The sequence below is a fragment of the Schistocerca gregaria genome, chromosome 1 (assembly GCF_023897955.1).
Source record: "Schistocerca gregaria isolate iqSchGreg1 chromosome 1, iqSchGreg1.2, whole genome shotgun sequence".
In the NCBI taxonomy this organism is placed as follows: Eukaryota; Metazoa; Arthropoda; class Insecta; order Orthoptera; family Acrididae; genus Schistocerca; species Schistocerca gregaria.
In genome coordinates this window covers 296,904,425-296,916,862 of record NC_064920.1, presented here as the reverse complement: position 1 = coordinate 296,916,862, position 12,438 = coordinate 296,904,425, and the positions used below count along the sequence as shown (strand labels likewise).

The 12,438-nt window shown below is 41.9% G+C and overlaps 1 protein-coding gene across 1 annotated transcript in view; it reads right to left on the bottom strand.

Moving 5' to 3' along the window:
* The window catches only part of LOC126343696 (melanopsin-like), a 191,883-nt gene that overhangs the window by 64,928 nt on the left and 114,517 nt on the right, over nt 1-12,438 (bottom strand). The window contains exon 3 of the mRNA XM_050001963.1: nt 9,606-9,736. Within this exon, the coding sequence (XP_049857920.1) occupies nt 9,606-9,736 (131 nt within the window). The remainder of the gene's footprint in view (nt 1-9,605; nt 9,737-12,438) is intronic.

Genomic DNA, 12,438 nt, shown 5'->3' with positions numbered 1-12,438 from the left:
GATGTATTACACATCAACAGTAACCACAGCCTTCATTCTCTTACAATCAAGTGAAAAGTGTGTAGTTACTGTTGTAAATATATGAAATTCTCTGTGTGTTTTCTTTCCAAAGACATTCTTATTCTAGATTTCAGTGATAGTATTTATTCCACATGTGCATTTTTCCAATTTTATTAATGACAGACAGGACAAATCTTATATTTGAAAGTGCATCTTATTTTCTTCTCTGATTTTATTGAAATATCAAAAAATCCTCCGAATGATGTACGATGTTAACAGTACTACGTAAGTGTTCTTGGAAATGTTACTTTTGTGTCACTGCCTTCACTGTCAAGTCAGATGGACCACATTGTCAGGTGCCGTGATGTCTGTTGTCATGATGTATGCTGACCCTGTCCCACCGGTTTGGTAGGCCGTCTGTTCCATATAATTCCATAGTATTACAACATCTGATGCCTGAAAGTATAACAGTGTTGGCTGGTTCATGGACTATCAATCAATAGCAGCCCCAGTCATGGACACTGGTGTCAGTCATCCATGATCACAGAAACGCTGACATTACGTCAGGCAGAGAAAATATGACTAGACAGTGTGACAATACTGGAACAATATTAAACAAGATAGAGAACAGAGAGCGAAAATCACGGATACCCTCAATAGGACTGATCTACTGCGTCTACGTTAACTGGTCCGAGTATTTGTTGAACTGAGGAGAGGCTTTACTGTGTGACATCATTCGTAATGACCCAATCATCCCAGTTTATTTCGGGAGCTCAGCGGTCTCTAGTTCTTCTACGTTTGTTTAACAGGTGTGACTGAGTGTCGTAAGTGCTGCATCTGGTCCCCCTATCTAGTGCATGTTACTTAACGTTAAGAGACGAACGAAGGCAGTTCAGTGCACTCTTTGTTGAAAATGTTATGCTGATTTCGTACTGTCTCATTTACAGAAAAATCGACGTCCCTTTCATGGTGACCAACTAACTGTGTCGAAATGTTTACGCCTTGTGGCTGACTCATATTCACAGCTTCTTGTGCTAAAGCAATGGTGAGCTGTTGGTACATAGTAAAGGACTACTCTGCTGTTCCAATACTATTTCAGTGCCCAAAAGTGCTAACAGATTATGCTCGAAATAGAGTGTCTTTGCTCCAAGACAATAAACCAATTTCCTGTGCATAGGATGCAACTTCTAGTAGCTATCAATTTTTTCTTCACTTGCTTTATTTTTTCGCATGGGATCCAATGACACCCTACTATATCATCGAATGAAGAAATCATTTAATGGGAGGCATTTTCAGAATTGAGACTTGGTATTGTTAGAGGTAGAACGTTTCCTGAAAAACCAAAATGCAGGTGCCTACAGTCAAGGCGCCTGCCAAGTCAACCAGGAAATATTTGCCGTCTTCAGAGGTAAATACAAATACAATGTAGGGAAAGGAGTAGCGCCATCACTGAATTTAATGGTCACAGTTTGACGTTTTCGAGCTGCAGATTAAAATCTTATGAGAACCCCTTGTAAGCTGTAGGCATTTCCACAAAGTATCTGGAAATTCACATGGCATTCATGTGATGCTTTAGATCCATACATACAATAAACAAATCTGCCTCGCCTTAAAACTTTGTTTATTTTTAGTTAAATGTTAGCTCTTACAAATATTTTTTTAACATACTCGCCAACACTTTGAAATTCGGAGGTGAGAGATTACTTGTGGATATGTCTGACCTTCAACGACGATTCAAAAAACATAAAGCATAAATGCCAGAGTAAACATCTAGGACTATTTACGAATAGTCTGGTAAGAAGATACTGTTCCCATACCGGGTAAACGTCTTTACATAGCAGATAATTTAGTTTGTGTTAAGCGTCTTTCATAATATCTTGCACAATTCTGTAGGAAGTACGAAATTATTTTAATCTTAGAGGGGAGTAGTTTTAATTGTACAACTTTTGAGATTTTATTTATTATAGCCGAAACAACAAATTGAAATTTTATTTAAACATTGCCTCCCTCAACTGCAGGTTGTTGTTATTGGTATTTGATATTCTAAGAAAAATAAACAAACTACACAAAATTTTCTAAACATCTCCAAGTGGTACAAGTTGATTCATAATTTCCACCAGAAGGTGCATAACATGTACCATCATTATAGACTATATCCCTGAGGTACAGTGTATGTACTACTTGAGATTAAAGAAATGTTCCATATTTTACTTCTTACAACACTACTTGCAGGCATGCAATGTAACACTTTCCTGCCTTGCCCCACGCCTACACACTTTGGGTCAATCCACATCCTGTGTTTCACTTCTTGTATTCGATCTTGTCTGGTGGCTTTCCCGCAGATTCGAAACCACTTCCTTTTCACAGGTGGTTTTTCTTATCCTTCATTACTTTTTATTTTATTTTTTCTACTTTTAATTATTTAATTACTTTACTTATCTTTTATTTTATAACATAAATTTTTGCATTAGCTGCCAGTCAGCTTAGAGGTTCCTTGGCTAGATATTGAAGTTTTTCTTGTAGCTTTCTCTGTTTCCCTTGTATTCGGCCATATTTCTTTGATGAACATTTCTATCCCACTTTCAGCTGTGTCCAACTTGAGTTTCCTACCCACCATATGCTTGGATTGAGATCATGGCGGCTGCAGTGTAACACGTGTTAAGTTCGGCTCGCGAAATTTAGTCGAATTCGAAGGTGTTCTCGCAGGTGGTGTTGTCTAGTACAAGTGGAAATCGTGTAAACAACAGTGTTCTGTGCAGTAGTGCTATTTTTTTCTGTGCTCCGCCAATATCTGCGAGAAAATGGTAAACAGAAGAATCAACAGCAGCGCGTCCAGCAGCGGGGAAGCAGCAGGTGCGGCGGGCCTGCTCCTGGCGGAAGGTGCGGCCGCGGCTCCCGGTATAGCGGAGTTGGTTCGCTCTGAGGTAAACGCTGCGCTTCGCGATAAAAACAATCTCGATCTGATAGCAGGCACCATATCAGATACTGTAACGGCAGCAGTATTGGCCAAAATGCGTGAAACTGTTGAGGCCAATACTGCCGAAATTACAGCACTAAAAAAGTCTGTGTCTGAATACGAGAAAAAGGCACGAGAGTCGGAAGTGAAACTATCTGCCGCCACAGACGAGCTAGAACAGTACCAAAGGCGAAATAGTCTACGACTGTTTGGAGTAGCAGAAAATAAAGAAGAAGACACGGACAACCTGCTTATACAGGTTGCGCGTGAAAAATTAGGCGTCGAAGTGACCAAGGCAGACATTGACAGGAGCCACCGGGTGGGACGAAAACTACCAGGTGCTACCAAACCTCGTCCAATAATTATTAAATTTGTGTCGTACCGAAAAAGGGCTGAGATCTTTACCCAGAAGAAGAAGTTAGCAAGGACAGGGATTACAATAAGGGAAGATCTGACACACGAGCGGCTAAAGATTTTAAACAGTGCCATATCCCATTTCGGTCTTCAGAATGTGTGGACTCAGGATGGCAGAGTAATCATTAAGACTGCAGCTGGAAAGAAGACAGTCACAAACATGACAGAACTAAATAGTATTAAGTGAACCTACTCGAGCCAAAAGTCAAACTTAACACCATTTTCAAATTTTAACAGTCCTATACTCAGATATAGTCTTGTAATTGTATTAACTTTTTAATTATTTGTACCTTCAACTAATTGTTTTTGTAACTGTATTAACTTTTTACTATTTTTGTGTCTTTAGCTGTAGCCATTGCTTAGTTTTAGTTACTGCTAATACTTTTTTCATTTTCTCAGTTTATTCTCTTCCATTCTGTAATAGTTCTATTGCAATTATTTGTCTCTCCTTTAGTTCATTAGTCAACCATCTCTTCGGTTTAAATTGTGCATAACAAAAATTACTATCAGTATCACTTTAGCAAATTTCAATTTAATTCTAGCTTCCTACGATACTCTATTAAATATTAAGCTTTCTTCTCTCTGCTGGCAGCATCGGCCTCTTAAATCACTCCTCTTTCCCTTATTTCCACCCTAAGCTGTTTCAAATACTCTAATTACACTTTTCCTCTTACGACATAGGATACTCAGTGACACACAGCTGTCACCATTTTGGTCATATTCTCCCTGCACCGAATACCACTAATCCATTTTCTATACTCCCGCAACCTCAGGAAATCTCTTGCAGTCGCTTTTCTTTCGGCTCTCGCGGAGTCACAAACAGGGCGCGCAAAATCTCGGACACCCCTGGAATATGTCACTTGGCGGAAACACCGGTCAGTGCCCCTCGCGGCAGGTAGTGCCTAACAAAGGGACAAACCAGTCTGCCACCCTACTCCAGGCTGCTCAGCGGAACGCGTCCGAGCTTTTAGCAGCTCACTGCAACATTCAGTCTTTACCTGCGCATTACGAAGAACTTAGCCTCCTCTTCCACCAACTAAACTACCACGTAATCCTCTTATCCGAAACGTGGTTGAAACCACACATATCCTCTGCATCTATTCATCTCCCAGGGTACACATTTCTTAGGGCAGACAGATCAAAAAAGCGAGGTGGCGGGGTCGGCGCATATATACGAACAGATCTCAAAGCGAAAGTCTTATGTACGTCAAATCCTGCTGAAGAAAAAGAGGCTGAATTCATGTTCATTGAAATAAATATACAAAGTCGGAAATTCTTGACTGGCGTCGTGTACAAGCCGCCAAAAATAAGCTCAATGAGTTCCTTCCAGTCGGAATTACATTCACTTCAGTGTCAATACGAACATGTCATCGTAATGGGTGACTTGAACATAGACCTGCTAAGAGACACTCCCTCCGCAATAAACCTAAGAAGATTGTTTAGTTGCAATAGCATGAACATTCTTCCATTACAACCTACACACCATACGGCGCACAGTCATACTCTTATAGACGTGATCGCAACGAAACAGACTGACAAAGTAAGAGATGTTGGTCAATCATCGGCCCCTGGCCTCTCAGCACATGATGTAATATTCCTGGCCTACTCTGTGCAGCCCCCAAGGATCAAATCGCGTTACATAACTTGTAGGAACATGAAACGTATTGACCTTGACGCTCTAACAGCCGATTGCTCAGAAATCTCATGGCATCAAATAATCAGAGAACCTACAATCGACGGCAAAATTAATGAACTTGGTGATAAACTCACTGCCCTCTATGACAAACATGCACCTGTGCGCACAGTCCGTGTAAGAAAATCTCCTGCTCCATGGCTGACAGCTGAATTACGTCAAATGATGACTAATAGGGATGCTGCCCACAGGCGTTTCAAGGCAGATCCGAAACCCGAACGTTTTGAAGAATATAGAAAGCTACGGAACAGAGTGAAACAATGCATTCGCAATGCCAAAATCAGGCACGCTCGCTCCCTCGTATGCAGCGATTTGACACCCACGACTCTATGGAAGAATCTCCGTAGCTTGGGGGTGGGAAAGGCAAAATCGGAAACTACTTTTCATGTGTCAGCTAACGAATTAAATGAATTCTTCTCTGCACCTCTGAATACCAGCACGGCTGATGATTTCCGTCCACAAGAATCCCCAAACAGGATAACTAACAACGATACCTTTCATCTAAAACATGTAACAACAAATACGGCAAGAAAAGCAATAATGAGAATCTCTTCTGATGCAATAGGCAACGACAGTATCGGTACAACCATGATTAAGAATGTTGCCGATATCTTAGTACCTGTCTTAACTGACATATTTAATTTTTCCCTCGTGAACGGAATATACCCCACTGCATGGAAAAGAAGCATAATTCGACCCATCCCTAAGATCGAAAACCCGCAACTGCCTAGTGATTACCGACCAATTAGCATACTGCCTGCTGTTTCCAAAGCACTGGAATATATTGTTCATGACCAAATCACTGAACACTTGCATGAATTCAGTCTATATGACAAATTTCAATCCGGTTTCCGTAAACATCACAGCACAAACACTGCTCTAATTAAAGTAACTGATGACCTGAAATATGCCATCGACAATCGAAAGGCAACAATATTGACGCTACTGGACTTCAGCAAAGCTTTTGACACTGTTAACTTTGACATATTACTCAGAAAAATGCAACAGCTTAATTTCTCTGATAGTGCAATGAGATGGTTTGAAAGCTACTTAAAAGACAGACAGCAATGTGTTGTCTGCGCAAATGAAAAATCTTCCTGGAAACATGTTTCTTCGGGAGTGCCACAAGGATCAGTCTTAGGACCACTTTTGTTTTCTTTATATGTCAACGATATTTCGTCGGTTTTGTCCTCCTGTAAACATCATTTCTATGCCGACGACCTCCAGCTCTATCTCAGCGTCAGACCTGAAGACGTAAACACTGCAATCGCTCTGATGAATGATGATCTGTCTTCAGTAGTGACATGGGCGAAAAACCTGGGGCTTAAATTAAATGCAAAAAAGACGCAAGTAATCTTAATAGCCCATCAAAAATTAATAAGTTCAGATTTCCGCGAACGGCTACCTCCTATTCTGCTCGAAGGTACTCCAATACCATATCAGAAAACAGTGAAGAACTTGGGTGTAACTTTGGACGAGCATCTCAACTGGGCGGAGAATACAGTCGCAGTGTGCCGAAAAACGTCTGCTTGTCTCTATGCTCTCAAAAAGTTTCGGAACATATTCCCACAGGACTTGAAACGCCAGCTCGTGCAAGCACTCGTTCTACCGAACCTCCACTATTGTGATGTGATTCAACAAGGCATGAGTAGTGAAAACAAAAGACGGCTAGAGCTAACCATGAATGCCTGTGTGCGTTACACCTGCAACATTCGCCGATATGATCATGTTAGTGCTTCATACTCCGAGCTAGGGTGGCTGCGGCCGGACAAACTGCGTGACTACCACACTCTATGTCTACTTCACCGACTCCTCATCGCGCAAGCACCCCAGTACCTAGCTTCAGAGATTAAAATCCTGTCATACCATCATAATCGAAACACGAGGTCACTCTTATCTGGTATCCTAACTGTGCCCACTCACAAAACAAAAACTTTTGCAAACTCCTTCTCAGTTGCCGCTGTCCGCCTCTGGAACAAACTGCCCCTTACCTTGAGGAAAATTCAATCTCCTGTTGCTTTTAAGAAGAAGTTGAAGCATTTCCTACTATCATCCGCATAAAATTCTCCACAAAATTAATGTGCAAGGCAAATCCTCTCATCTGTCAAATAGCAAAGCTAGTGTCTCCTATCTTGCTCCTGAGATGCCTTCCTCTTCATCTATCTCTATTAGACACGCAGTCTCCTTTTCCTTTATATTTTCCTTAATTATGTTTCATCATGTCTCTCTATTCTTCTCCTCGCTTCAGCATGAGTCTCCCTCATACTCCCTGCTGCCAGCACTCCTATCTTAAATCTTTCTCTTCAATAATGTATTTTTCGAGGTGTACCTTTCTAATTGTTTATCTCACTTTTTGTATTAGATGTAGTTTAACATGCCTACTGAAACATATGACTGTAAAATAAGTAGAATGCCTGGTTAGATGTAAGAGAGGGCCTGATGGCCCTAATCTTGCCAGGTTAAATAAATAAATAAATAAATAAATAAATAAATAAATAAAACGAACATAATCCCTCCAAGTAAAGAGCGCGCTCTTCCAATCCTTATCAGCTACAATGAAACCGCTTCACTGCGGCCAATAATTTTTATATCGCTTTTGGATTTTTGTTTTAGTTTTCAACATACCTTTTGACTCATGGCTTAGGTACATTTTATACATATGTACATCAGCTTAATCTATGGTCACCATGTAGAAATAGATCATATGAAGTTCATCTGTGCTCCATTTTCCATATCGCCTTTCTGTTGTCGTATTGTGGTACAAAATAATTATTTAATTAACTGCTTAGAATAAATAAACATTATGTTGCACTAAATGATGATAAACAAATTTCTTAGTGCTCATAATGCTGAAGGTCAGATGGGTAGATTATTTCAGTAATGACGAGATAGTAAACAGAATTGGGGTGAAGAGGATTTCGTGGCAAAACCTAACTAAAGCATGGGATCGGTTGGTAGGACAAGTTCTGAGCCATCAAGGGATCACCAGTTAAGTATTGGGAGGAAGCGTGGAGGGTAAAAATCGTAGAGGGAGACCAAGAGATGAATACAGTAAGCAGATATAGAAGGATTTAGGTTGAAGTAGTTACTTGGAGATGAAGAAGCTTGCAGAGATAGAGTAGCATGAAGAGATGCATCAAACCAGTCTCTGGACTGAAAACTACAACAACAATAACAACAACAATGCTCATTACACGAGCAAGTTCCTTATATTGCATCACTACAAAATGGAAACTTATGAGTCACGTTACTAGCTGCGTATCCATCTTCTCTTTGTAAATTTTCTAAAAACATACAAAAACGAATTCATAACTACGAGTATTTTACATATATATTTACCCATAAATCAAATATTGCGTTGCCACTTGTCTAGTAACAGTAATTCTCTTCAACATGTACGCAAAAAATTAAATGAAAACTCCAAAAAATCAGTGTCTTTGGACGATCTGTTCCGCAACACACAGAACTCATACCTAACAGTATGACTACAAAAAGCACTTAGTTCAACCTGACCTTATTTAATATCGGATAATACGAGAGGTACCAATTCTATAGCTATAGTTCAAATTAGGAGCCGGACAGTACAGGAAAGTCTCCTACGTATTTGCATATCTCTATAACTCGAATCAAACCCAGCAATTTTCAGTATCCGGACTTTCCTAGGCACCTGTGATACTCAACTTGTAGGTGTGATCGTAATTTCATTTCGTAGGTATTCGCCACAAGTCGACATGAGAATGTCATGTGCAGAGTTTCATTGCGCAGCTACTCAGAAAGTATAGAGGGACATCATGGAATGAAGGCTTTCAAGGCAGGTGTTGTCATCACTTAACACTTCCGGGCTGAGAGGCAAGCAAGTACGACGTGGAAACTGTTTTCAGACCCACCACGAAAATAAAAGAATGTTTAAAATCCGCAAAAGATAAACGACATCTTCTAGCTACACAAGGTGTCTATAATATTCCGTGCGGTTGTGGAAAGGTGTATAGAGGCACAACAAAAAGAAGCGTCAACACCCTTCTGGGTGAACATAAACGGAACTGCCGCCTCGGACATACTGATAAATCGGCTGTTGCGGAACATGTGTTTCAGGAAGGTGATCATGAAATAAAGTATAGTGAGACGACTGTCATAGCAAAGACGTCGTATTATTATGCGCGGATGTACAGAAAGGCCATTGAGATTGCCAAAAACTGCAATAATTTTAATAGAAAAGATTAAGGCATTAAGCTGGATAAGATATGGATGTCAACATTGCAGCAACAGAGTGACAATCGATAAATGGCAATTGAGAATGTTGGTAATATCAGAGATCATAGTACAGCCGACGTCACGTGATTGACAGCGGCGCCCTCTAAATGACATATACCTGTATATAGCGCTCACTCGCGCTCTTGTTGCAGTTCGCCGATTGTCCTCGGGGGATGCCTTCTGCAGTCGAAAGCGCAACGTCAGGGGAGAGTCTTCATGTATGGACCAAGGCATCAAGCCCGGAAGTGTTAAGTATAGAAGGACAGTTGGTAGTTATGGACATTGACTCACCTGCGACGCCGAAGACCCAGTGTCCGCTGAAGGAGGAGGTGGCGGCCGCGGCGTGCAGCAGCGACGTGCACAGGTCTGCCACGGCCAGGTTCACGATGAACGCGCTGAACGGACCCCGCAGTCGCCGGAACCTGTGGGTTGGAAAGCCACTGTCAGGGAAGATAGGTGTGGCAAGACACGTCTTGAGCGTCAGCAGGCCGTCCTGTGGTTGATGAGGTAGCGGCAGGTATTACGTGGAGTTAGGAGTGCTAACGGATTTAACAAGAAGACTGAGAAGTACCGTAAACACTGATGAGCCTAAAGATTATGATCATCAGCTTGGTTCACATTGGAATTTATTTCAGCAGCGATTCGGTATGGCTTCAACTCTACAGGTTCTCGCAGGCTTCCAGAGTTATGTGACATTGGCCATCAACTCACCAATTACTGGGTGGTAGTTCCTGGGGTCGGGGATGGCGCCGACAGGTTCCCGGATTTGTTCCACCTAGGTCACATCAATCTACTTTGGAGGCCAAGATATCAAGTTGAGTTTACTGAAGCAACTGCAGCGCGATTCTGGAACTGAAGCAAGACAGCCTATACTGCTAGAAGAAGCTCCAACGGTCTGGAAAGACGGCAAGGGGAGGAAATGCTGGTGGTCAGTAATAAAGTACACGTAGTTCTCAACTCCAACGAAGGTGGGAATTGTTGATAGCATAATCTGCCGCAACCCACATGCACCCGTGGCACAATGCATATTTCAGAGTCCTTCTTGGTTCATCTGGAAACGACATCCTGTAGCAAGAAACGCGACCTACTATAGCAAGAAACATGAATCATCCGACCAGGTCCACAGCACGTGGTCTAGGGGCTGGCGTTATTGCCTCTGGATCAAGGGATCCCGGGTTCGATTCTTGGCCGAGTTGGGGATTTTCTCTGCCAGGGGACAGGGTGTTTGTGTTGTCCTCATCACTTCATCATCATTATATGTGAGAGTGGTTAGATTGGACTGTGAAAGGAAAAGGGACTGTGTAAAAATTAGGACTTTTGTACGGGTGCTGATGACGGTGCAGTTGAGAGCTTCACAAACCTGACATTATCCGGCCAGGTGATATTGCAAAACTGTGGTACAACCTTAAGGTCTGAACCCACCGACCTATACGAAGAAGAGACCATTTTCCGAAACCTTATGTGGAGTACAAAGTCGCGCAGTCGCGCAATGGATTCTTCTGAACACGTGAATTTGATCGGGATCGCCCAGTCAATTGTGAAGCTTGCACTGATATAACGACAAGGGGTTTCCTCTACTGAATGGTACTAAAGAGCACTTCTGTTTATTGTTAAAAAGCAAGGACTTGAGTCCAAACACTGAATCGATGTTAGGGGCACAGTGTAGTTTTTAATTGCACAGTAAGTGCACGCTAAGTCTTGCAGGATTAGCTAACACATTAAAGGAAACACACAGAGAAGTAGATATGAGCAGCTGCTCCCTTGCCTAAGCACATTCTGAATTCACTAGCTGAGTGGGTTCGTTAATTCAGAAAAGCAAAACTTAATCTTAACAAATGACATCGCGTACATCAGCACGCAAGCACAAATGCTGCATGTGCTGAACATCATTCTAAAAGTCAGGTAAGGAGAATAACAGCAATACTATTTGAAAGTTTCAAATTCAGCCTCAGAGTCTGGATCATCTCTAAAACAGAGTTTCAAAATGACCACCAACAGAAGCGTTGTCTACTGTCAGTTCAGAGAAGGGCGAAGTCCTTCCTGTCTGCACCTCTAAGGAGTGACACCCTCCCCCTCAACCTACTTTCCCCCACCCCGCCTCCACAACATTAGAACCAACTGTTTATATGCTCTAATACAAAAATTCTTGCGAGCTCTGCCAGCACTAGGGTTTCGTTAGCCAATTACCGTGGAGCTTCTGAGTTCTAATTCGCTTTGTTATATACCCTTACAGCCAGTGTGGAAATGCCTATGACAAAGGCTAAGTGGCAACCAGCACTATTAATAAAGGCGAGTTTTATGACGGATAGCTTCATAAGATTTGGTATGCGGTATATTAATTTTTAATAGGTGCGAGCACACTCAATTTTTCATGCGATGTCCGCTAGTTGGAATCCGTCAAGAAAGAGACTGAGAACTTTCGGAGAGGTATTTGGAGCGGAAGTTTCAGCAAATGGACTGCAGAAGCGCCAAACGCTTTTAAGTGGAAAACGTTGATCAGGCGTGAATTACGCGGTATGCAGTCGCAATGCCACCGGTCGATCCTGCCAACGCTCCGCTTGGTGCACTGAACGGCCCACGTGTCGGGTGGAATGCACGGAGCGCCGAAACCAGCGAGTCCTGTGACCTGTTAAATGACGCAGTAGAGCACGTAGTACGTAACTGAGCCAGTCAGTATGCAGCACGGGACTACACCTGAAGCACATGTGCTTTGAGTGTTGCTACACTTCCGGTTTTTGAAAGGTACAACACCATAAATAGTACTTGGACTTGAGAGGAATTTTGTAGCACTGATGAGATAAATGAACAATGACAAATAATTTCAGTTTCAGAAAAGGAAAAGGTCATTGCGATACGTCAGAAGGTGTGAAACACTTATTACACGAAGTGTTTCTAAGCATTATGAAAGGATACTGTTGAAAAGGGTGTAAGTGCCGATTTCTGTTGGTGTCTGAGAGTGGGCTAACATCTGTGTGGTTTGCTTGAAAGTACATGAAGCGTTACGAGGAATTGCAAGGAAGCGAATTCCGACCAGACTAATCCAACTTATGATTGGCTCTTATGTTAAATGGGTGTTATCTTAGGCGTACCTCACTCCAATGAAGGAAAAAAAATTGTGTTTAGC